This window comes from Schistocerca gregaria, chromosome 5 (assembly GCF_023897955.1).
Source record: "Schistocerca gregaria isolate iqSchGreg1 chromosome 5, iqSchGreg1.2, whole genome shotgun sequence".
Taxonomy (NCBI): domain Eukaryota; kingdom Metazoa; phylum Arthropoda; class Insecta; order Orthoptera; family Acrididae; genus Schistocerca; species Schistocerca gregaria.
Window position 1 is genome coordinate 121,126,073 of NC_064924.1, and position 22,448 is coordinate 121,148,520.

General features: G+C 44.4%; 1 protein-coding gene across 1 annotated transcript in view; it reads left to right on the forward strand.

Annotated features, from left to right (window-relative positions):
- LOC126272143 (cytochrome P450 6k1-like) overlaps positions 1 to 22,448 on the forward strand; it is a 75,977-nt gene that overhangs the window by 47,582 nt on the left and 5,947 nt on the right. The window contains exons 6-7 of the mRNA XM_049974757.1: positions 8,236 to 8,457; positions 11,104 to 11,355. Coding sequence (XP_049830714.1) covers positions 8,236 to 8,457; positions 11,104 to 11,355 — 474 coding nt within the window. The remainder of the gene's footprint in view (positions 1 to 8,235; positions 8,458 to 11,103; positions 11,356 to 22,448) is intronic.

Consider the following 22,448-nt stretch of genomic DNA (forward strand, 5'->3'; position numbering starts at 1 on the left):
GTCAACGTTCAGTACTACGGTTTAATAAATATTCCTTACGGTAAATATAGTTCTAGTTCCGACATAACTGACAATATCGTAGCCAAACCTACTAACGATGCTGGCACGCATTGCCTTTTCTTTCTACCCCTTGGCATTAAGCCTCATGCCCGCCTTTAACTCAAATTGGCCAATACTAATTGCCTTAACGCCAAATAAGCTAAGTTTAATATTTATGCAGTATGGTTTAAAACATTCTTCCATAGGCAGATAACTTTGACCTTGTTGCTCTAAAGCATCTTTTTAATGAAAACTATAGCGTTGCCCGCGTAGTTACGCTGTATACAGTGTAATCTTTGAGATATTATTCCTATCAAAGGTTAATTTGCAGACTATATTTTGTTAAATGCTTGTCCTTGGTCGGTAAATAGTACGTAAGTGTGACTCCCAGTCACACCCTACTTTAAATATTAGGTTCTGATTTATGCTATTAACCCACGTGAGAAATCTATACTTTGCTCACTATTATACCACATCCTTAATTTATGTTCCCGTTCAAAAGGGAAGAACACAATTCATGTTCATATTATTAGCTTGACCTTTTTCGGTCAATAGTATATAAGCGCTTTGGCAGTGGCCCTGTACGCCCTGACACGCCCTACTCCAAAGATTGGGTCCTTATTTCTTGGTAGTCTATGTGAGAATTCCACCACGCCCACAATAATCCTCATCCAAAATAGTTAATACTCTTATAGGCAATATCCTAAATAAGTTATATCTGATACACAAGAGTGAGTATTTCGACAATTAGGGTGGAATAACCTATTTAAATGCATATGGGTCTTCAACACACTACTAACTAGTAACTAATCTTTTCCCTTAAGAGTTTTGTTCCACGTCACCCTTGTGACTACACAAAGTGGACGGTCGTACATATCATATTTATAGTTAGTGTATGTTTGGTTAAGCTATTAGGCCTACAGGTTTCCAAAACACAATGTTGACCATCTGTGCATAAAATGATAAATGATGCCCTAAGCTTTAGACGCCCAGTCAGTCATAAATGCGTAGTAATGTAGTGCCATAACATAACAACGTGAGTCAAATTTCGCGTTAACAAATTGACGTATTACTCCATGTATAATGGAAATTATTTTGTTTCCATCTTCTCCTAACCTTGAGAAGTTCTCGCGTTACGGACGTATAACCTTGTTCATCCCCTCGTGAGATAGTGCAGAACCATCCAACATAACGGTAATCAGATGTGGTTTTTAAATCTAACAAGCTTAAGTTAACGTCTAAGTAAACTTTTTATCAGTTAACAAGGTCTCGGCTTACAGTTAACGCTCATCGGGATTCTATCCAATTAGTGCCTTGTTCTCTCACAAATGTACGGTTTAACATTATAGGTAATTTCCCAGTACATAACATAAAACTGCCAATGGCAGCCGTCTTTGACTTTTCGTGCTCGCATACGCGTGATCCGCCGTCTTGATCGGTACACATCCACGTGCCACAATCAGCTCCAACGTAGCGTGCGCGGCTAACCGACCGCTTATCGCGAAATGGGGCCGGAGCTGTTCCTCAGCTAAGTAACGTAGCTTGACATGGTACCACGGTGCTTTATTCTGGCATGTATTAGTTTATTTTATGCTTCTGAAGAAGGCTAGATTACTCTAGTTGAACCCTGGGTAAAGACCAATAACATTTCGCAACTGAGGCGGATTTTTGATATAACAATGGCGTAAGGTTCCTGATGACCACACTTTGCGCCATGTTCCAGTGTACCACAATTTCATTCAAAATGGTTCAAATGGCTCTGAGCACTATGGGACTTAACATCTGTGGTCATCAGTCCCCTAGAACTTAGAACTACTTAAACCTAACTAACCTAAGGACATCACACACATCCATGCCCGAGGAAGGATTCGAACCTGCGACCGTAGCAGTCTCGCGGTTCCGGACTGAGCGCCTTAACCGTGAGACCACCGCGGCCGGCTCACAATTTAATTCCCCATCTTTCCACCACATTTCATGTAGGGAGAGCACGTGATATTGTCGGTGGTGATCTGTTCATCAGATGAGGACGTTAAGCCAGGCAGCCCGTTGCTGCTATTTGAGAGGACTCGGCTGTGTGTCGGCATTTGGTTTCACCGTCTCCCTTCTCTCATTATCATCTTCTCCCTCTCCCTTCTCTCGTTATCATCTTCTGCTTCTCCCTTCTCTCATCATCATCTTCACCCTTTCCCTTCTGTCGTTATCATCTTCTCCCGCTCCCTTCTCTCATCTTCACATTCTGCCTTCTCTCATTATTATCTTCACCCTCTCCCTTCTCTCATTACCATCTTCACCCTCTCCCTTCTCTCAAAATCAGCTTCACCCTCCCCTTTCTCTCATCTTCACCCTCTCCCTTCTCTCATCTTCACACTCTGCCTTCTCTCATTATCATCTTCACACTCTGCCTTCTCTCATTATCATCTTCATGCTCTCCCTTCTCTCATTATCAGCTTCATCCTCTCCCTTCTCTCATCTTCACACTCTGCCTTCTCTCATTATCATCTTAACCCTCTCCCTTCTCTCATTATCAGCTTCACCCTCTCCCTTATCTCATCTTCACACTCTGCCTTCTTTCATTATCATCTTCACCCTCTCCCTTCTCTCATTATCAGCTTCACCCTCTCCCTTCTCTGATCTTCACACTCTGCCTTCTCTCATTATTATTTACACCCTCTCCTTCTCTTATTATCAGCTTCACCCTCTCCCTTTATCTTTATCATCTTTACCCTTTCCCTTCTCTCATTATCATCTTCACCCTCTCCCTTCTCTCATCATCATCTTCATCCTCTCTCTTCTCTCATCATCATCTTCACCCTTTCCCTTCTCTCTTTATCATCTTCACCCTCTTCTCTCATCATCATTTCCATCTTCTTCCTTCTCTCATTATCATCTATACCCTCTCCCTTCTCTCATTATCATCTTCACACTCTTCCTTTATCTTTATCATCTTTACCCTTCCCCTTCTCTCATTATCATCTTCACCCTCTCCCTTCTCTATCATCTTCACCCTCTTCCTCTTCTCATCATCGTCTTCACCACCCCCCCCCTTTCTTTCATTATCACATATCACATATGTGACACCATACTCTACATGCACCCATTATAGTCTCCTACATCCTTGCTGGTCTAGTGATAAAGGTGTGCCTGGGAACCGAGAGGCTATGCATTTGGAACACAATTGTACTGTGGAAATTTCCACTTTGCTTTTAACCTAGATTTCACTTATCAATGGTGTGAGGAGTCCCCAGGAAGAACACATGGTTCCATGTTAAACTGTCGCTCCCCTTGTGATGGTATGATTTTATACTCGCCTTTGGGCAAGTACATGACAGAGTTTTAAGCAGTTCCTCGCTACTGTCATGACGTTGAGACGTTCGGTGTATGCTTTTGGCCCAGAAGGTAAGCTTGCTGCAAAATATTGATACTATACATTAACTCCTACGTGCTACAATATTTATGTTCAGAAAGTTCTTACTGTTAATCAAAATGACAAGTTGGCCAAAAAATAAAATAACTGGTTATGATAAATGATTGTGTCCTTATGAATTAATTACAGTCCAAACCAAGGTTCTGATTCTAACGAACTGATGATATATTTGTCTAATAAAACATACAACAACGGTATGGTGGTCCCACAATGTATCCTTATAAAGCATAAAATAAAATAACACTAATAAAATAAGTGCAGCTAAGGTTACTGATAACTGAAATGAAGTGGTAACAGGTCCCCAGAGTTCAAATAAACATCTGCAGGGAACAACGTAGAAAGTCCCATGCCACTTAACTGTTCACTAATGGAACTGCCAATTCACAACTATTCAAAGTTTGGTGGTGCAGTTAAAATATCAGAATTCCCATAAACAGTCGTATATCCTTTAATGCAAATCTGTAGCAAGTCCAATGGCAGCGTATCACCAGACACTTGTGAGAGGTTACAGGCCTAAATACTTGCAAATTGTAAGCTTAGCACCAAAATATTCCCGTTCCCAACGAAAGTTAAAGTATTCACATGGCCAACTAAAACCTAACATTCACTGGTCTGAAACCACGCACAAAGATCTTCAATACAGAAGTTGCCTCTTCCACGCCTCTGAAGAGCAAGACAAGTGGCTGTTCGTTCACCTTTTCGTGCTTCTTCTAAGCAAGCCAAAAGTTACAAGAATAAAAAAAATCAACAATGGAGAAGCATATAAAATATAAAGATTTTACAGATACGGTGTATATGTTGAAAGAAACGCCTCTCCCCTTCGGTGCACTTCAGACCACACACACGGTATTCTAGGCATAATATTTTTGGCACAATTTAAGCATGAATTCTGAGGACACATGGTCAACATCAATAACAAATAAAACATTATACATAAAGAATGAACAGTAAGGATGGCATGGCCAATAGAAATGGCTCATTGTGCTCAATTGAATGATGCTATCAGAATTTAGGTACTAGGTGCCACTTTTACATCTTTGTTAGAGTCGAAGTGAATATTCAATTAATGATTCTTGATAACATGTTTGGGATATAGCGATATAAATTCAGTCATCATGAAAAAAATCAGTCTCCATCGCAAAATAAAGGATAATTTATTTGTGGAGACTAGTTTCAATCCACACAGATCATCTTCAGACCATAAGACATCTGCTATAGTTAGTTATAGGTTCACTGAGTGGAGATGAACTGTATGACAGAATTCACATTTGTCATCTGGTCTGGAGAAGCTATGTATACATTGAAATCTCTCAGCACGAGTTATCTTCTACTTTGCGATCTGGAGTGATTTTTTTTCATTACAACAAATATTTAATCAACTAATAAAGGAATCACTTTATAAAATATACACATATTACGCAGATATATACACGGGTGTCCAAAATTAGATCAACAAACGAAAATTTTGCAAGGTTGCTTTCATTTTGGAACAGAACAAAATAAGCAAGTGATAGTAAAGTAAAGTGAAACAATACAATGAATTAGAACGTAAACAACTGCAACATGCATAACGGTGGACAAAAATTTCTTCGTTTCTTCCAACTTGTCGGAATGTTTGTACAAATCCGTTAACTGGTTAATCTGCTCAGTATGGGGTTGACTCCCTTTGTTAGCAAAAGAGGCCTGACAACGACGGGATATGCTGCGAATGATGTCATGAGTCTCATGTTGAGGCAATACCGCCCATTCATCCTGCAGAGCTGCTCGCAAGTCTTGGAGAGTGGTCGGTGGATGCTGACGTGATGCAAAGCTTCTCCCTAGCGCATCCGACACATGCTCTATGGGATTCAAACCGGGAGAGCGAGCAGTCCATCCCATGAATGCAATACCTTCCGTTCCCAGGAAAACATCAACCACTCGTGCTCTATGAGGTCTAGCATTATCGTCCATCAATACGAAGTCTGGGCCTACACCACCTGGCAACAACCGTACATGTGGTCCCAAGACCTCGTCGCGGTACCTGAGCCGGTTCACCAATAAAGTTTCATGAAGTGGCGTTCGAGTGGTCAACATAAGCCTTGATCACACGCTTAAGGATTCTCCTCGGTATCGGTCTCTTTCCACAATGTTTGGATTCCGAAATCGTGTTTCACGTTCCCTCCAGATGCGAATGCGTCGAGAATCACTCTAGAGACCAAATCGACTCAGGTGTGTACAGAATATTGACACACTGTTCGACTGTCCAGTTGGCGAATTGACGACTCCACTCTAGACACTACCTTCTGTGAAGACGCATCAGAGGAACACAAGCAGAAGGTCTCCGGCAATAAACGCTATTCTTCCAAAACCTTCTGTACACTGCTTGTCTCAATACAACACGTCTAGCGGATGCTGCGAGGTGAGATGCCAGTTGCCGTGCAGTACTAAGGCGCTACCGTCGTCCCCTTACGACCTAATAACGGTCCAATCTTATGGTATCACACATGGTCGGCCCTGTCGTCTTGGGATGCTGTTTCGGTCTCTATAAATTGTCGCCACATCCGAGAAACAACAGAACAGTTCACATTAAGCCATTGGGTCACATCAGTTTGGAACTGTCCTGCTTCCATTCTTGTTAAGGACCATACCAGGCCCTAACATGCTTGCAATATCTTCCGTTCCCAAGAATACGTCAATCACCCGTGCTCTATAAGGTCGAGCACTATTGTCCATCAGTTCGAAATCTGAGCCCACAGCACCTTGCAACAACCGCAGATGAGGTCCCTAGATCTCGTCACGACGGGTGACAGCAGTTAAATCTTGTTGATTCACCCGTACTATTTCATGAAGAGGAGTTCCAGTGCCACACATAATCCCTGTCCAAACCATTTGGGATCGTCGTCGATATCGGTCTCTTCTCACAATGTCTGGATTCCAAATTCCTGTTCCACGTTTCCTCCAGATGTGAATCCATCGAAAATCACTTTCAAGACAAAATTGGGACTTATCTGTGAAAACAGCATTGGCCCATTGTTCGACTGCCCCGGTGGCATGTTGATGACTCCACTCTAGATGTTCCCTTCTGTGAAGACGCGTCAGAGGCAAACATACAACAGGTCTGCCGACAAAAGAGGCCACTCTGTCGAAACCTTGTGCACGCCGTTTGCCTCGGTACAACACAACCAGTGGATGCTGCGAGCTCACATGCGAGTTGCCACACAGTACTAAGGCGGTACTGTCATGCCTTCACAGCCAAATGAAGTCACACGTGGTTGGCCCTAACCTGGTCTTCGGGATACAGATTCCGTTTCTATAAACTATCGCCACATCCGAGAAACAACAGAATGATGCACATGGAGCTATCAGCCCACGTCAGTTTATCAATGTCCTGCTTCCATTCTTTCTATGGTTCTCACGGCAGAGAGTCTGGTGGCATCTTCTCTGTGCCATATTTCATCATCTATTACTGTGTACACGGCGATTGTCGATGTGGGGCTATCTGGCAAACATTACCTTCGTTTCGTAGGTGCCGTGACGTCATCGCTGACACGGTTGTTTGTTGACCGGAATGCCATCTTCCGTGCAGAACAAGATCGTACGGATATCTGGTTGATAGTTTGTATGATTTTTTCGTGAATCAGACATAGGGCGCGGAAATAACGGTTTGTTACTTTAATTTTGGACACCAGTGTAGGTAGAGGTTCCCGGTATGTCACGCTGCGTTCAGCTTAAATATAAGTGTGGAAAAATAGATGTCCTAACACTTTTGCATAACTGATATCGAATCAAACGTCGTATAATTCAGTACAGAAAATAAAATTGATACTGAAGTGAGGCTTTGAGTATTGGTTGCTAGTGATCGCAGGAACCATCTACATCTACATCCATACTCCGCAAGCCACCTGACGGTGTGTGGCGGAGGGTACCCTGAGTACCTCTATCGGTTCTCCCTTCTATTCCAGTCTTGTCTGCCGACAAAAGAGGCCACTTAGATTGCAAATATCACTCATAGTCTCTGTGAGATATAAGTTCATAAAAGTTTGTGTAATGTTGCGATTCATAAGAAGTCTGAAAGTAAGTCCTATAGTTTCTACAAAAAAATTGTTATCAAAACAGCAAAACACACTCCTCAGTGATGTGATTGCCATGATATGCTCGGATTTGTAATACGATGGGCCTGTAACACTGTTTCATAGTATTCTGTAGCAGCCGTACTGTGGAGTAACCTCAGGTGACATAGTCACGGACAATTCGTCACAACAACCTTTCCCCCACTGGACAGCTGGCGTAGATCAGAAACACACAAGTCGCCCACAGTGACGTCCATTTCAGATACTTGCACTCAGCCGCTGAGCGAGACGAAATTAACCAACAGATTCGCCTAAGATGAAACACAAATAAACCTTGCGCAAAGCAGCCATTGTGCTCGGAGGAAACAAAGACTTTCCGATTAGACAGCTGTGCCTGTTCCTAGGGCTCTCTCTGTCAATAATGCCATACTGCAATGTTTCTTTTTGATTGCTCACATATGTTTTAAAAATCATGCAAGTTTCAGGAGAATAATGCAAAATAATGAAGGAATTGATATTTTTACTACCTCAACGACAATGGTGGCATGTCTGATTTGGTTGAGTAACTTGCTTGAAGGTGTGATTTTAGACTACAATAAAAATTCCTGGCACTTTTTACACATTGTGATTTGCATGAGTACTATTACATAACCTAACGTTATTCTCTTTCACATTTTTGGTGCAGTCAGCTGTGACTGTAGACTTTCTTTTACATTTCCATAGAATTGTCGATGGATGACTTGGCAGCGCAGGCCTTCGTCTTCTTCGCTGCAGGCTTCGAGACTTCTTCAACAGCAACGAGCTTCGCTTTGCATGAACTGGCGCTCAACCCTGACGTGCAGAGCAAGCTGCACGATGAAATCGACTCCGTGCTGAAGGAAAACGACTACGAAATATCCTACGACACCATCGGCAAAATGACTTACCTCGACAAGGTTGTAGCCGGTAAGGAAAATCAATCTTCAATTTAGATTCCACTTTTAATTACTTTTATTACACGTTGTTCAGATAAATAAGAACAGAACCTGCTCTCTCAGGTGATTTATAGCAACTGGGTAACTGCGTTTATCTTTCTCACCATATACTGTCAGCATACAAGTTAGAGACAGTCAAGAAGTTCACCCACATGCTCCTACTACGACGGAAGAAGGAATGGAGAAAAATCACAGATTAAAAGGCTACCAGTGTGAAAGTCCTCGCTATGTAAACATTTGTCTCATATTGAAATGCTTGAAGAAGGGATTCACATTTTGTCTTATTTGAAGAACAATCACGTCCACAAATTAAGTGTATTCAGAAAAATAATACAAGTAAATTTCAAGAAACTCTCCAAAGTTTCGAACCTACAGCCACGTTAATACATGCAAAATGTCGGTTACGATTCAGACTGGGAGCAATACATGTTTGCTCTTGACCCATCTAAGGAAAGCAACTCGAGAATCTGCGAAAACAGTGCGTAAAATGACAACATTTACACGTTTACAAATCCGCGAATCTGCAGTGTTTTCCAGACCGATATTTGAACTCTGGCTGTCCCCACCGTCCAGTGCTAAAACCCCGTAACCACAGCAATTGAAGTTTTGGCGACAAATGAAACTCCTTTTCAACACTCTACATTTTTAGGAGAGAAAAAAGACACTAAATCATTGTATGTCTTCTTACTCTCCATCAGATTTTTATTGGCGTACCTTAAGCATTACCATGTTATTGTAATAAATTTGCTATGCAGCCTACCTGCAGCAACTTTTTCTTTTCCAGTTCTCACTGATACAGGTAACATTTGTCAGAAAATTTAACCTGGATGCAATAATTATACTGTATTAACCCTGTGGTGTTCTGATGTGTTATAGGAAAAACGGTGCGTGACGCATGAAACACGTGTGAAGCAATACTCAGTTGGGTAGACTTTAGCTATACAATTCAAAAACGTAACTGCAGGTACCATCTGGAATAAAGGAGAAAAAGCACTTTGACGACCCCTAGGAGAGATACCAATTATTTTCGTTTTCCATATTTAAATTTCAAACAAAAAACGTATATAAAACCGGATTGTTTTTTTTACAGATAAACTGAAAGTACTTCCACTATATAAAGACGAGCTGAGTGTCTACTCCCATAAGAGAACTGCATAGGAAATGCTGGGGAGGTGTAGTCTCAGTGTAAACTGAAAAGCGGGCAGTACTGTCGGTGGAGGACGTTGCCTTTGCAGGAGGAACACTACTGCTATCGTACAGGACGACTAAGACTCAATGTCTCCTCTAGCACGGCACAACAATGTGTAGCGACTTTCACAAATTCGCCTGCCCGGCTAGCCATGCGGTCTAACGCATGGCTTTCCGGGCGGGAAGGCGTGCCGGTCCGCGGCACAAATCCGCCCGGCGCATTAGCGTCGAGGTCCGGTGTGCCGGCCAGCCTGTGGATGGTTTTTAAGGCGGTTTTCCATTTGCCTCGGCGAATGCCGGCTGGTTCCCCTTATTCCGCCTGAGTTGCTGCGCAGACATTTTCTCCACGTGCGCGTACACCGTAATTACTCTGCCACGCAAACACTGGAGTTACACTCGTCTGGTGTGAGGCGTTCCCGATGGGGTCCACTGGGGGCCGAACCGCTCAATAACCCTGGGGTCGGTGTGGGCGGCAGTGGGGTGAGTGGACTGCTGTAGCCTGTTCTGGGGTTGTGAACCTCTGAGGGCTACGACGGGGATGAAGCCTCTCCGGCGTTTCTAGGTACTCAGTCCCATACAGTACAATATGCAAATTCTGTCCACATGCATTACCTGAATTAGTATTATCACTAACTCATACCTGTATTCCTTCCAGTGTTAACCCATTTCGTGCAAAATAAACTCTCGCCGGGACATGTCTGTGCTCTACGTCGCTAGTGATTCATAATGCGTGTCATGAGTGCCACGTATAACATTCTAAAACACCCTGCAGCTGTTTCTTGTTACGTAGTGGCATAAAGAGAGTGGGGAATAACCTGCTCGAGCTTCAGTCTGCACACCTATGAAGCACGGATCTGAATGACCACAGTCAAGCGACCTACCTTCCCTCCCAATTCTACCCCACACATTTGCCCCTCCATTCTGTGACATCCCTGGAGCACAATTTACCCTCCCCCCGTACCCCCACCCATCCCCAAATACGGGTCTACCACACTTAGATGTCCTACTTTGTTTTTAACTCATTTAAACATAAACATTAATTTTGTAGCATTACGACAATATTTTTAATAGTCTGCGATATTTGCATCCCTAAACGTGGAAACTACACTGAAGAGCCAAAGAAACTGTTACACCTGCCCAATATCGTGTATAGCTGTGCCGGGCACGCAGAACTGCCGCAACACGACGTGACATGGACTCGATTAATGTCTGAAGTAGTGCTGGAGGGAACTGACACCATGAATCCTGCAAGGCTCTCCATAAATCCGTAAGAGTACGACGGGGTGGTGATTTCTTGTGAACAGCACGTTGCAAGGCATCCCACATATAGGCAATAATGGTACACACAAAGAAATTCCGTTGCAAAAGACGGAATTTTCTGATCTGTATGACATAGAATAATTGCCATTTTTTTTCTTTTCTATTTCAGAGTCTCTCAGGAAATATCCACCTGTACCATTTCTGAACAGAGAGTGCAACCAAGACTACAAGATTCCAGACAGTGACGTCATTCTGGAGAAAGGAACACCAGTAGCGCTGTCTGTGCTGGGTCTCCACCACGACCCCACATATTTTCCTGACCCCGACCGATTCGACCCTGAGAGGTTCTCTGAAGAGGCCAAAGCTAAGCGCCACCCCTATGTCTACCTGCCTTTCGGGGAGGGACCACGCATTTGCATAGGTAAGTACATTGTCGGCTGTTGCACGCACTAACGTTGACACCTATGATGGTAACTGAGGCTACCACATATTTTCACTGCGACCATTCTTGGCAGATTTTCATATTGTTAACCTCGCACTGTGGGTTCTGTTGTCGTTCACTACACAGTCGTAGAAGGAAAAATTTTGTTACTCCATACACCAAAATGTTCAAATGTGTGTGAAATCTTATGGGACTTAACTGCTAAGGTCATCAGTCCCTAAGCTTACACACTACGTAACCTACATTATCCTAAGGACAAAGACACACAACCATGCCCGAGGAAGGACTCGAACCTCTGCCGGGAACATCCGCACAGCCCATGACCGTAGCGCGTTAGACCGCTTTTTTAAAATTCGATTGAACTTTTTTTTTACTAAATTGATGTCAAAAAAAAGGACCCTAAGTGCCACCGCCTCTTTTCATCCTATAAAAAAATCAAAAAAAATCTGGTCCACTTCAGGCGTTGGCTCCTGACTAAACCTACTCCAGAGAGCTACCTATATGCCAGGGGGAAAAATGGGAAATAAAGGTTAGAGCTATCCTTACAAACAAAACAAAATCTTCCTTTTTTCTGAATATTATTTTTATTGTTTTTAATTTTTTTGTCACTTTTCTTTCTTTGTGTGTGTGTGTAACTGATCAGAGGCCTTCTGCGCCCCGCTGGTAATATGTTGAGTCACGTCTTCTCGAAATTGATGTGTTCCGTTAAATTGTTCAGAAATGTTCATTGGTTCAAACAGGAAACCTTCTTCTCTCTTGGCTTAACACAGTCCAGCTGCGAGGCGAGTCGTGGAAAGCACTCCCAAGGAAGTTTGAGAAAAATTGTTGGTATTTTGGATGACGGACAACGACATAATTACGGTCATTGAGGTACGTCCAAAAATCGAGTACAGAGTCTACAGTTTGTCCAAATAGGTAGTGAACAGCATGTCCGCGTATCCAATTCACAGCATTGGTCTTTGTCCGAGGAAAATAGTCACGTTCCGGAAATAATAATGAAAGGGGAGTAATCCGATCCGGAATGTCCCGCATTAGAAAAGCCACAATACGACGAACCAAGTGCCAAACCTCCGCCGCCGCAAACAAACCGATGTTCATCATTGTCTGGCACTCCACACATGGAACATAGAGGTGATTGGGCAAGGTGGATACGATGAAGGCGAAATTGGTTGATTTGCTTACCACTGACAGTTAGGTACCACATTCGTGTCAAGGTAACAGGCGAACACTGCGCGCCATACATGACGCCAGTCAACCTGGGGAACTTTTGTTCAATCAGGTTAGGTGGACGACCTAATTGGAGGACATTGTATACTGCCTTTGTCTTGAGTAAAAGTTGTCTTGACAAGGTGAGGCGTAGATAACTGAGTTCAAGAAAGAAGTATCGTGTATAGTGGAACTGGGCTGGAACATCCGAGATCATCACTGGGGCTGACAGTGAGACCGGCGAATATGCCGACAGGAGGAGACCAGTGATGCTCGTTGGGCAACGTGTCCATACCGTCACCTGGGAGCTGACAAATAGGGCGCGAGCTCTATCCGGCACGTGAAACAGACCTATCCCACCTCGTTCACGGGGAAGAGTAAGGGTTTCATAGTTAACATTGAACAACAGCCCAGAGCTGACGAAAGATGCCATCGCTGCCAACATGCGACGTGCCACAGTAATCGGGAAAGGTAGAACTTGTGCTACATGGGGAACTCGGGATGCGATATTTATATTTATATATCGAGCTCGTTGGAGAATATCTAGGGATCGAAGGCGATGGTCCATAAGACCTGATCTGATCATTAAAAGGAGGCGTCGGCAGTTGATGGTGGCTGAAAGCCGGAGATCAGATGAAAAATCTATTCCCAAACAGCGAATGGTATCAACGGTGGTGAGAGATGTAACGCTCTCCACGGGAAGTCCCGTGCCAATGAACATGACTTGTGACTTACGTACGTTTAAAGACTACCCGATGCCTCACCATAAGTCGCTACCCACGTCAAAACAGCTCGAACCTCGTCGGCATTACGTAAACAGATGACTACATCGTCAGCATAGACCGCGCAACAGAATCGGTAGCGATCTATGGACAACCCTACCAAACGTTGTCTTAGTCCACATAGCAAGGATTCCAAGGGAAAGGCGTACAAAATCGCTGATAGAGGGCAACCTTGACGTACGGATCGACCTATTTTTATCGGAGGAGTGAGTCTGCCATTGTACATAATCCTGGATGAGGCACCCCGTAGAAGGCGCATCACTAACCGTAATAACGGCGACTGGGAAACCCATATGGTGGAGAACGGCCGTAAGGAAAAAATGGTCAACCCTATCAAAAGCTTGACTAAAGTCCAAAGACGCAAATGCCCCAGACAGGCGTTGTGCCTGGGTACCGGCGATCATATCCCTGTAGCGGCATAAAGCCATACGGATATTATTATCCCCTCCCAAAAATGCTTGGTCTGGCGACACAACATATCGGGCAACGTTCTTAAGTCGTGCCGCCAACAGGCGAGTGAAGATTTTAATATCACTGTTAAGGAGGGTGATGGGCCGATAACCACTGATATTGTTGCCACCATGCGGTTTATGTAGAGGAGTAATAATTCCTTCCATGAAAGCGTCCGGCACAGGTACTTCCGGAGACATCAGTTCCCGACAGATGGAGGTGAAGGTGGACTCTAACAAATCACGGAAGGTGCGATAAAATTCGAGGGGAAGACCGTCGGGTCCTGGGGAGCGATTGATGGTTCCTGCCCGGATCGCATCGCGGACTTCATCATCAGTCACCTCTGACATCAAGTCAATTGCCACATCTCCTGGGATACCACCGAAGTTGAGCTGTGAGACTTCCTCGATCAATTCTGGGGAATGTGGAATTGCGGCGTAGAGCTGCTGATAGTGGGCGTGAAGCACATTCCCTATTGTAGATTGGGTTACGAAGCGATGCCCTTCTTGGTCTGTTAGGACGTGAATCAATTTTCGGCGTCGATTTTGGCGTTCTTGGATGATATGGTACATCGACGGATGTTCATGAGGCATGCGACAGCAGTACGAGATCGTACTATCGCTCCTTCCAAATGCCTCCGCATGAGATTGGAGATTTGAGCCTTAGCACGGTTCATCCTGGTATGGCGCTCAGGGGAGTCTGGCATCTGGAGCATTCTCGTAGGATCCTGTAGTAAAAGTCCATTGTGCTCTTCCTCCAGGCTACAACATCTTTGCCATACCGGATCAAAGTTTTTCGAAGAGCAGGTTTTGCACACTGGATCCACCAGGATATGGTAGACGGATACGTGGGACGGCGTCTATTACATGTGATCCAAGTGTCTTCTGTTAGAAGTCGACAATCAGGTGAATTAAGAAGTGCCGTGTTCAGTTTCCATAAACCACGACCGTGCCATACTGCCTGTCTTGTGAGAACAACATCACAGAAGTAAGCCTCATGATCTGAGAAAGCAACAGGCCAGATTTCAGCCTGTCGAGTGTGTAGAATTAGGGATCGTGAGATGTAGATGCGATCCAGTCGGCTAGAGGAGTGCGCAGTGTAGTACGTAAAGCCCACAAGATCACCGTGAACATGTCTCCACGTGTCGACAAATTGTAGCCGCGTCACGACTGTTTCCAGATCTGCGCATGGTGAGTGATGCGGCAATTGATCCTGAGGTCGCTGGGTGCAGTTCAAGTCTCCACCCATGACCCAGTCATCGTGTGGTCCCATAAAAATGGGTGTAACCTCATTCGTGAAGAAGGCATTGCGTTCACAACGGTAGCTGGAGCCCGACGGCGCATAAATTTTGACAATGCGTACACCAAAGAGAGTAAGGGCCATACCTCTGCCGTTGGGGAGGTATAGGACATCTTCGGCAGGAAGACCTTCTCGTAAGATGATGGCAACACCACTACCGGTGTCCGAAGTGGGAGAAAGATGCGCCGTGAAGCCATGTGGTGGTGACAAATCGGCGACATGCACTTCCTGAAAAAGCGCAATATCAATGTCCGCATCATAAATCATATCGCGGAGCAGCGCTAGTTTGTGGGGCGCACGAATGGTCGCGAGGTTAATCGTTGCGACACGATAATGCTGGTGTTGGAGTCCCACAGGCACAGGTGGGGCTGCTTCTTCAGGAGCGAGAGGTCGCCGATCTTGCCGGTCCGCCGAAGAGGTTGCTATTTTGGAGACTTTGCGGGCGAGGGCGCAACCGATGGGGGCGCCCCATCATCAGCACTGTCCACCCCAGTCCCTTCGATCTCCACGTCGTCTGCCCAGGAGACTGATACTGCGGTAGGGCATCGGTTGTGCACATCATCCACGTGGAGAGGAGACGTAGTTTTCGGCTCAGCGGATAGGCTCTCTTCAACGTCGACCTTTGGGGGCGACGGCGCCAGTAAGGAGGGGTGTTCATTGCCAGTGGTCGCCTCTGGCGGGTCATGCACATCAGACTTTTGGCCATCAAAGATCGGTTTGTCGTCCATCTTCGGGTCTGCATCCCTGGTATCCATCCGTAGAATGGTTTCATCAGGGGGTGTGCGGCTACGTTTCTTTCTCTTTCGTGTCGACCCTTGTTTTCGAACATGTCGTTCAGAGTCTGATTGCGGGTGGCTTTCGTCTGACTCCGGACCAGTCTGAAGGAAAGCAGAAGTAGGTACCACTCCCGAATCAACGTCCATCTCAGTAGAATTTTCGGTCACAGTGCTGCGAAGATTCGGCAGGTCAGGATCTGGCGTCTGTGGCACCTCGGAAAGGATCTCAGTAGCGGTTGCATCTGCCTGATCAGACGACGTCGACGGAGCCGGAAGACCCTGTGTAGAGGTGCTACCTTCCTTGGCAACCTTGGCATATGTCAGAGGGATCTGAGTGATCACCGCTGGGGACGCTTCCTCGCCGACCGGCGTCTGGATCAGGCGGCGTCGCATGCAGGCCGATCTGACGTGGCCTTCTTGTCCACAACCCGCACATGTTCGGGGTTGGCCGTCGTACATGACAATGGCTCGCACCCCGCCAATTGTCAGGTATGATGGTATATGTTTTTTCAGTTCAATTTTCACCTGACGCACACCATTAAGGACATGGTAGGTCGTGAAGGTTTGCCATTTTTCCTCTACGTAACCGATGACGTTACCGTATGGTTGTAACGCAGAGACAACTTCGTCCTTCGGCATTTCAAAAGGTAGTTCAAACACCCTAATCGTGCGTTGACCGTACTCTGCGAGTTCAAGTGTTACAGCTCCGACGTGACCATCAGAGCATTTGAACTTAAGTCCATTGGCATGGCGGCGAACAACAGCTTCACACACCTCGGTATTTGTCATTTTAATGTAAACGACACTACTCATGATCGAAAAATGGATTCCGATAACGTGGTTATGATCTAAACGAACGTCTTCACGTATGAACGTTTCAGCTTCATGTGCACGAGGTCGCGCATGTTCAGCTGGGAAGGAAACTTTTAGGGTCGCACGGGGGTAAGCGCTCGACATGTTGTTCATGGCGGACGGACACAAGCCTTAAACCTACGACGCGGAAGTAAACAACGCCCGCAGCGGTGCACTGGCCGTCCGCACGCTGCCACGGCTTAGAGCCGACTGACCGCTCGGCTAATCCCGCGCGGCTTCCATACACCGTTTACCTAGCTGCGTCTACATCCAATGCCGCAAACCACTGTGAAGTGCACAGCAGGCGGTATTTCTAATCACGCCAGCTATTAGGGCTTTTTCCCCTTTCATACACGTATTGAGCGAAACAAGAATGGCTGCTTAAACACCTCTGTGTGCACTGCAAGGAATCTAATCTTGTCTTCGCGGTTCCCACAGGAACGATGCGTAGAAAGCTGCAACGTATTTCTACATTCATCACTTAAAGTTGGTCCTTGAAACTTACTATTTAGTCTTTCACGGGAATATTTGGCGCCCATCTTCTGGCGTTTGCCAGTTTACATCCTACATCATCTCTGTGACGCCCACCATGTGTCAGACAAACCTGTGGCCGTTCATGCAGCCTTTTTGGTATATCCCTCTGTTCCTGTCTGGTAAAGGCCCTACACACTTTAATGATATTCTAAGGTGGGTGTCGACTGTCTTGTAAGGAATCTGCTTTGTGGACAGACCGCAGAGCTATCCTACCAATGAACCAAAGTCAGCGACATGCAGAACCTATGTGATCATTCCATTTATATACCTGCAAATTGTTACACCTACATATTCGAATGAGTTGACACATCCCAACTGTAGCTAAATGATACTGCAGCCATGCGATAAGTCGTTTTTTAAGTTGTGTTTCACGCACAGTCTTACACTTCTGGGCGTTTAACGGAAGTAGCCAAAAAATCGTGCACCACTTGAAAATCTTGCCAAGATCTGACCGAATATCTGCATAAGTTTTTGTAGACAATACTTCATTATTGATAACTTCATCATCTACGAAAAGTCTGAGGTTACAGGTGGAAGAGAATGTAGCTATCTGCCGCGCCGAGAGGGAGAAAATTGCACCTGCCCCTCGTTTCGATATATATGTACCACCAAGTTACTTGCATCTGTACGTAACTGAATACAACGACTGCTTCTTCTGCGAATAATAATACATAGTAACAATAATGAATACAAGTATACTGAATTCATCACATTTACATGAAAATACATGTTATTAGTAATCGTACGATAACCTAATAGTTAATCCAATCGCCCTCATTATCGATTATAGCTTCACACCTTTTTGGCGTGCTTTTCACGAGATTTTCTGCATATTCTCTCGGTAACGATCTCCATATCGTCCTGATTTTGTTTGAAAGGTGCTTCAAACTATATATTGGCTTTCCTTTAAGCTCCACCTTAATATGAAGGAGTTATTTCAATAGTGGTACAAGTCCATTACCTCCACTTTTCTGTCTATAATGCTTCTGAAATTAATGATCCAAACAGAAAGAAAGGTTCATCTCTAGCAAGAAGCCATATCCAAAATGAAATTTACACTCTGCAGCCGAGTGTGCGCTGATATGAAACTTCCTGGCAGATAAAAACTGTGTGCCGGACCGAGACTCGAACGCGGGACCTTTGCCTTTCGCGGACAAGTGCTCTACCAACTGAGCTACCCAGGCAGGACTCACGCCATGTCCTCACAGCCTTACTCCTGCCAGTACCTCGTCTCCTACCTTCCAAACTTAACAGAAGTTCTCCTGCGAACCTTGCAGAACTAGCACTCCTGAAAGAAAGGATATTGCGGAGACATGACTTAGCCACAGCTTGGGAGATGTGTCCAGAATGAGATTTTCACTCTGCAGCGGAGTGTGCGCTGATGTTAAACTTCCTGGCAGATTAAAACTGTGTGGCAGACCGAGACTCGAACTCGGGAACCTTGCCTTTCGCGGGCAAGTGCTCTACCAACTGAGCTACCCAAGCTGTGAGGACGGGGCGTGAGCCGTGCTTGGGTAGCTCAGTTGGTAGAGCACTTGCCAGTGAAAGGCAAAGGTCCCGAGATTGTGTCTCGGTCCGCCACACAGTTTCAATCAACCAGTAAGTTTCAAGAAGCCATATTCTTGAATATTTCTGGTATCTCAACTGCAGATTTTTCAGCTCTCATTTAACTTTAGGACCTTGTATTTCAAAATGAACAAAAATGGACTTTATTCAAATAAGCCTTTCGTATACCATCAAATATTTGGGATCGGATTTGCACCCACAGACACCGCAGGCCAGTCTATCGTTGACACCCATTCTCTTGTTTCCACGCTGTACAGAGATGGCTGCGATGTTTCGCATCATTATCCTATTGAAGCACCCAGTTTGCCTTCTTCGAACCATATAGCTTCTTACCGTACCTCATAAGACATTTTTGATATTGCACATATTTTCAGCGTTTGAACTGGCTGTAAGTGCAAATATCCAAAACTGCAACCGGCAAAGCAAAACATTCAACTATCACAGTGTTTCTATATACACTGTGCGAAAGCTCACTGAGTACAGATTCGAGACCAGCGAGATGTCGTTGCGGAAATGATATTTAAAAGGATGGTGTACACATTTTTTGTGGAACTGACTGTAAATCAGGCAAAGATGTTTAATGTAACAAAGTCGTGCAGAAAATCTTCCTAGTCTAGTTGCTGTGTTATATCATAATACATGGAGAGTACAGCAAGACTGTTGACTCGATCCTGCAACATCGGTAACCGCAAATAATTCTTGATTTTTTGAGGAATGAGAAGAACAACTGGTTGCAGCGCTTTGCAAAAGTATTTGGAGCGTAATCTCCAAATTAATGAACACTTCTTGAACGTGGCTTTTACGTAACACACTATACAAAGTATTTGGGGAGGCGGTTTTCAATTCGTTGCCCTTCCCGTACGCTTTAAAATAAACAACCTCATCACTCAAAAATTCTTCCAAGTAATCCTTGTGTTGTCTTTTTCAAGTAAATTACTTAGGAACTCCAAATTTCTCTTGCAACGATTTTTCCTTTTCTCGAGTTCAGATATCAGTCTGTGTGGAATAACTAGAAAGATATCCACCAGAAAATCATCCTTTTTTTCAAAAGTAGTATCAATGTCCGCTGTTTCGTCTCAGTTTTCTTAACTTTTTTCATTGTCTCAACTATTTCCCATACAGTTATGTTTTCGACGCCATTGTTTTCACATGTGTCGTACACTGAACGAGTATATAGAAAGTATTCAAGCAGAGAATCGTACAACCTTATTACAGTTCCAATATCGGTATCAACACTTGGCAACAGTTTATTTGTAGCATTAGATTTCTTCTCTATCGTGTCGCTCTGCCTGGCATGTTTATGAAAGTAGTTTTACAGAGACAGAATAATTTAATTTTGAATGAAAAATATTCCAACGAGTCTCGAAGAACAGAAGAAAGTGTTGCAACAAACGGAAAAATGAAACCGATTGAGAGCAATATTCTGCTGCACGACCCTTCCAAGTAAAGGGAGAGTTAGCCGCTCATGGAACAGACACGACGAGATGGGAGATCTCATTAATTCTAGCTTGGAGACCAGGTTAAGTAGCAGCCGTAGTGCTTCCATTGCAGTGTGACTGACCTCTGCATAGGTCTTGCCTAGTAAATTTATTAATGAATTAGCTAATTCTTCCTACTTGTGAAACAATCTGAGACACAACAGATAAGTCTTTCAGCAGGATCTCCATCTTTCGATAAATACCTCTCAACAAAAGACAACTGATCCGCATGTGTAGCGGTGTGGTCAGGGTCACGGACGCATCACCTGTCGTGTTTCCTGTACACCTTGTTGGTGCTATAGATATTTTATTTAGAAAGTTTTATATATATTGACGAACGAGGATGGAGCTGTATTATTACAGTTGGAACATGTTCTCAGTATGTCGACTAGACTGATGTCTAATTGTGTTTAATGTGTATTTAATTTTTATTATTCAGGTATCATGGTTCCTTGTGTATAACTGTTGTACGACCATGCAGATTACTCCATTGGCGTTATTCTATCTGTACATTGTAGGTTTGAGGCTGAAAGCATGTTACTGTCGAAACTGTTCATCAAATAAACTAGGTTTCTAATATAGAGATATATTTGTTTTGAATGTGTAGGCACTTGTTCTGTATTTATGTATATCTGGTTGCTTTGAGAGATCTGTGTTCATATGCCATACTTCATATGCTAGAAACGTTTCCTGCTGTACATCACTTAGTTCGATATGGTAAGCTGAGTGACTGGGGAACCTCATTGGCCAATAGCCATGTTTCTCTATCCACCAGATAATTCTTGGCATTGTCAAAAATATAAGAGGTGTGATCATAACTATGGTAAATAGTTTTATTAGAAACAAAGTGTAAGCTTACATGGAATTTGATTTCATCTTCTTTAGAGTCTTATCATTGGCTGGCAATGTACCTATCCCAGCGCTCAATCCCTGACTGGAAGCATTTCTCGAAGGCTACTTTTGGAAGGGCGTTCATTGTTCTGTCCTGGCCCTCTCAATGACAGAAATAGTGTCAAATCGTTTTCCTTTAAGCTCAGTTTTAAGTTTTGAGAAGAGACAGATTTCGCATCGTGCTAAATCTGATGAGTAAAAAATGTGTGTGAAATCTTATGGGGCTTAACTGCTAAGATCATCAGTCCCTAAGCTTACACACTACTTAACCTCAATTACGCTAAGGACAAACACACACACACACACACACACAGCCATGCCCGAGGGAGGACTCGAACCTCTGCCGAGATAAGCCGCGCAGCCAGCCGGAGTGGCCGAGCGGTTCTACGCGCTACAGTCTGGAATCGTGCGACCGCTACGGTCGCAGGTTCGAATCCTGCCTCGGGCTTGGATGTGTGTGATGTCCTTAGGTTAGTTAGGTTTCAGTAGTTCTAAGTTCTAGGGGACTGATGACCTAAGAAGTTAAGTCCCATAGTGCAGAGAGCCATTTGAACCATCAGCCGCACAGTACATGATTACAGCGCCTGAGACCGCTCGGCTAATCCCGCGCGGCATGGTGAGTAAGGCGGATGTGCCCGGCCTGGAAAGCCGGCCTCGGTGACCGAGCTGTTCCAGGCACTTCAATCCGGTACCGCGCTGCTGCTACGGTCGCAGGTTCGAATCCTGTCTCGGGCATGGATGTGTGTGATGTCCTTAGGTTAGTTAGGTTTATGTAGCTCTAAGTTCTGGGGGACTGGTGACCTCAGATGTTAAGTTCCATAGTGCTCAGAGCGATTTGAACCATTTTGAACCCAGACTGGAAACCTTCATCGACCAAAATCTCTGAAATCAAAAGCGAAGAGTGGCGCGGCGTGATCTCACGATGAAGAAAGAAGCCATAGGCCCATTTTCCTAGACTCTTTCTTCATATATCGTTTCGCAAACGTTGCAGTACGCCCTTGCAAAATTCGGTCTTTACAATAGTTACCCTTGTAACGAACTCCTATTACCCTATGCCCTCAAAACGAAAAAAACAATGAGCATGACTATGATATTCGATTTTGGCTGGCGTGGCTGTTAGAGCGAGGGAATTCAGTTTTCCTATTAGGTATTCTAAATTTTCGTGTCATGGTCAAATCCATAAGCCAAATTCCGTCTCCAGTTAGAATTTTGGATGTGAACTACGGTCCTGCATAAAG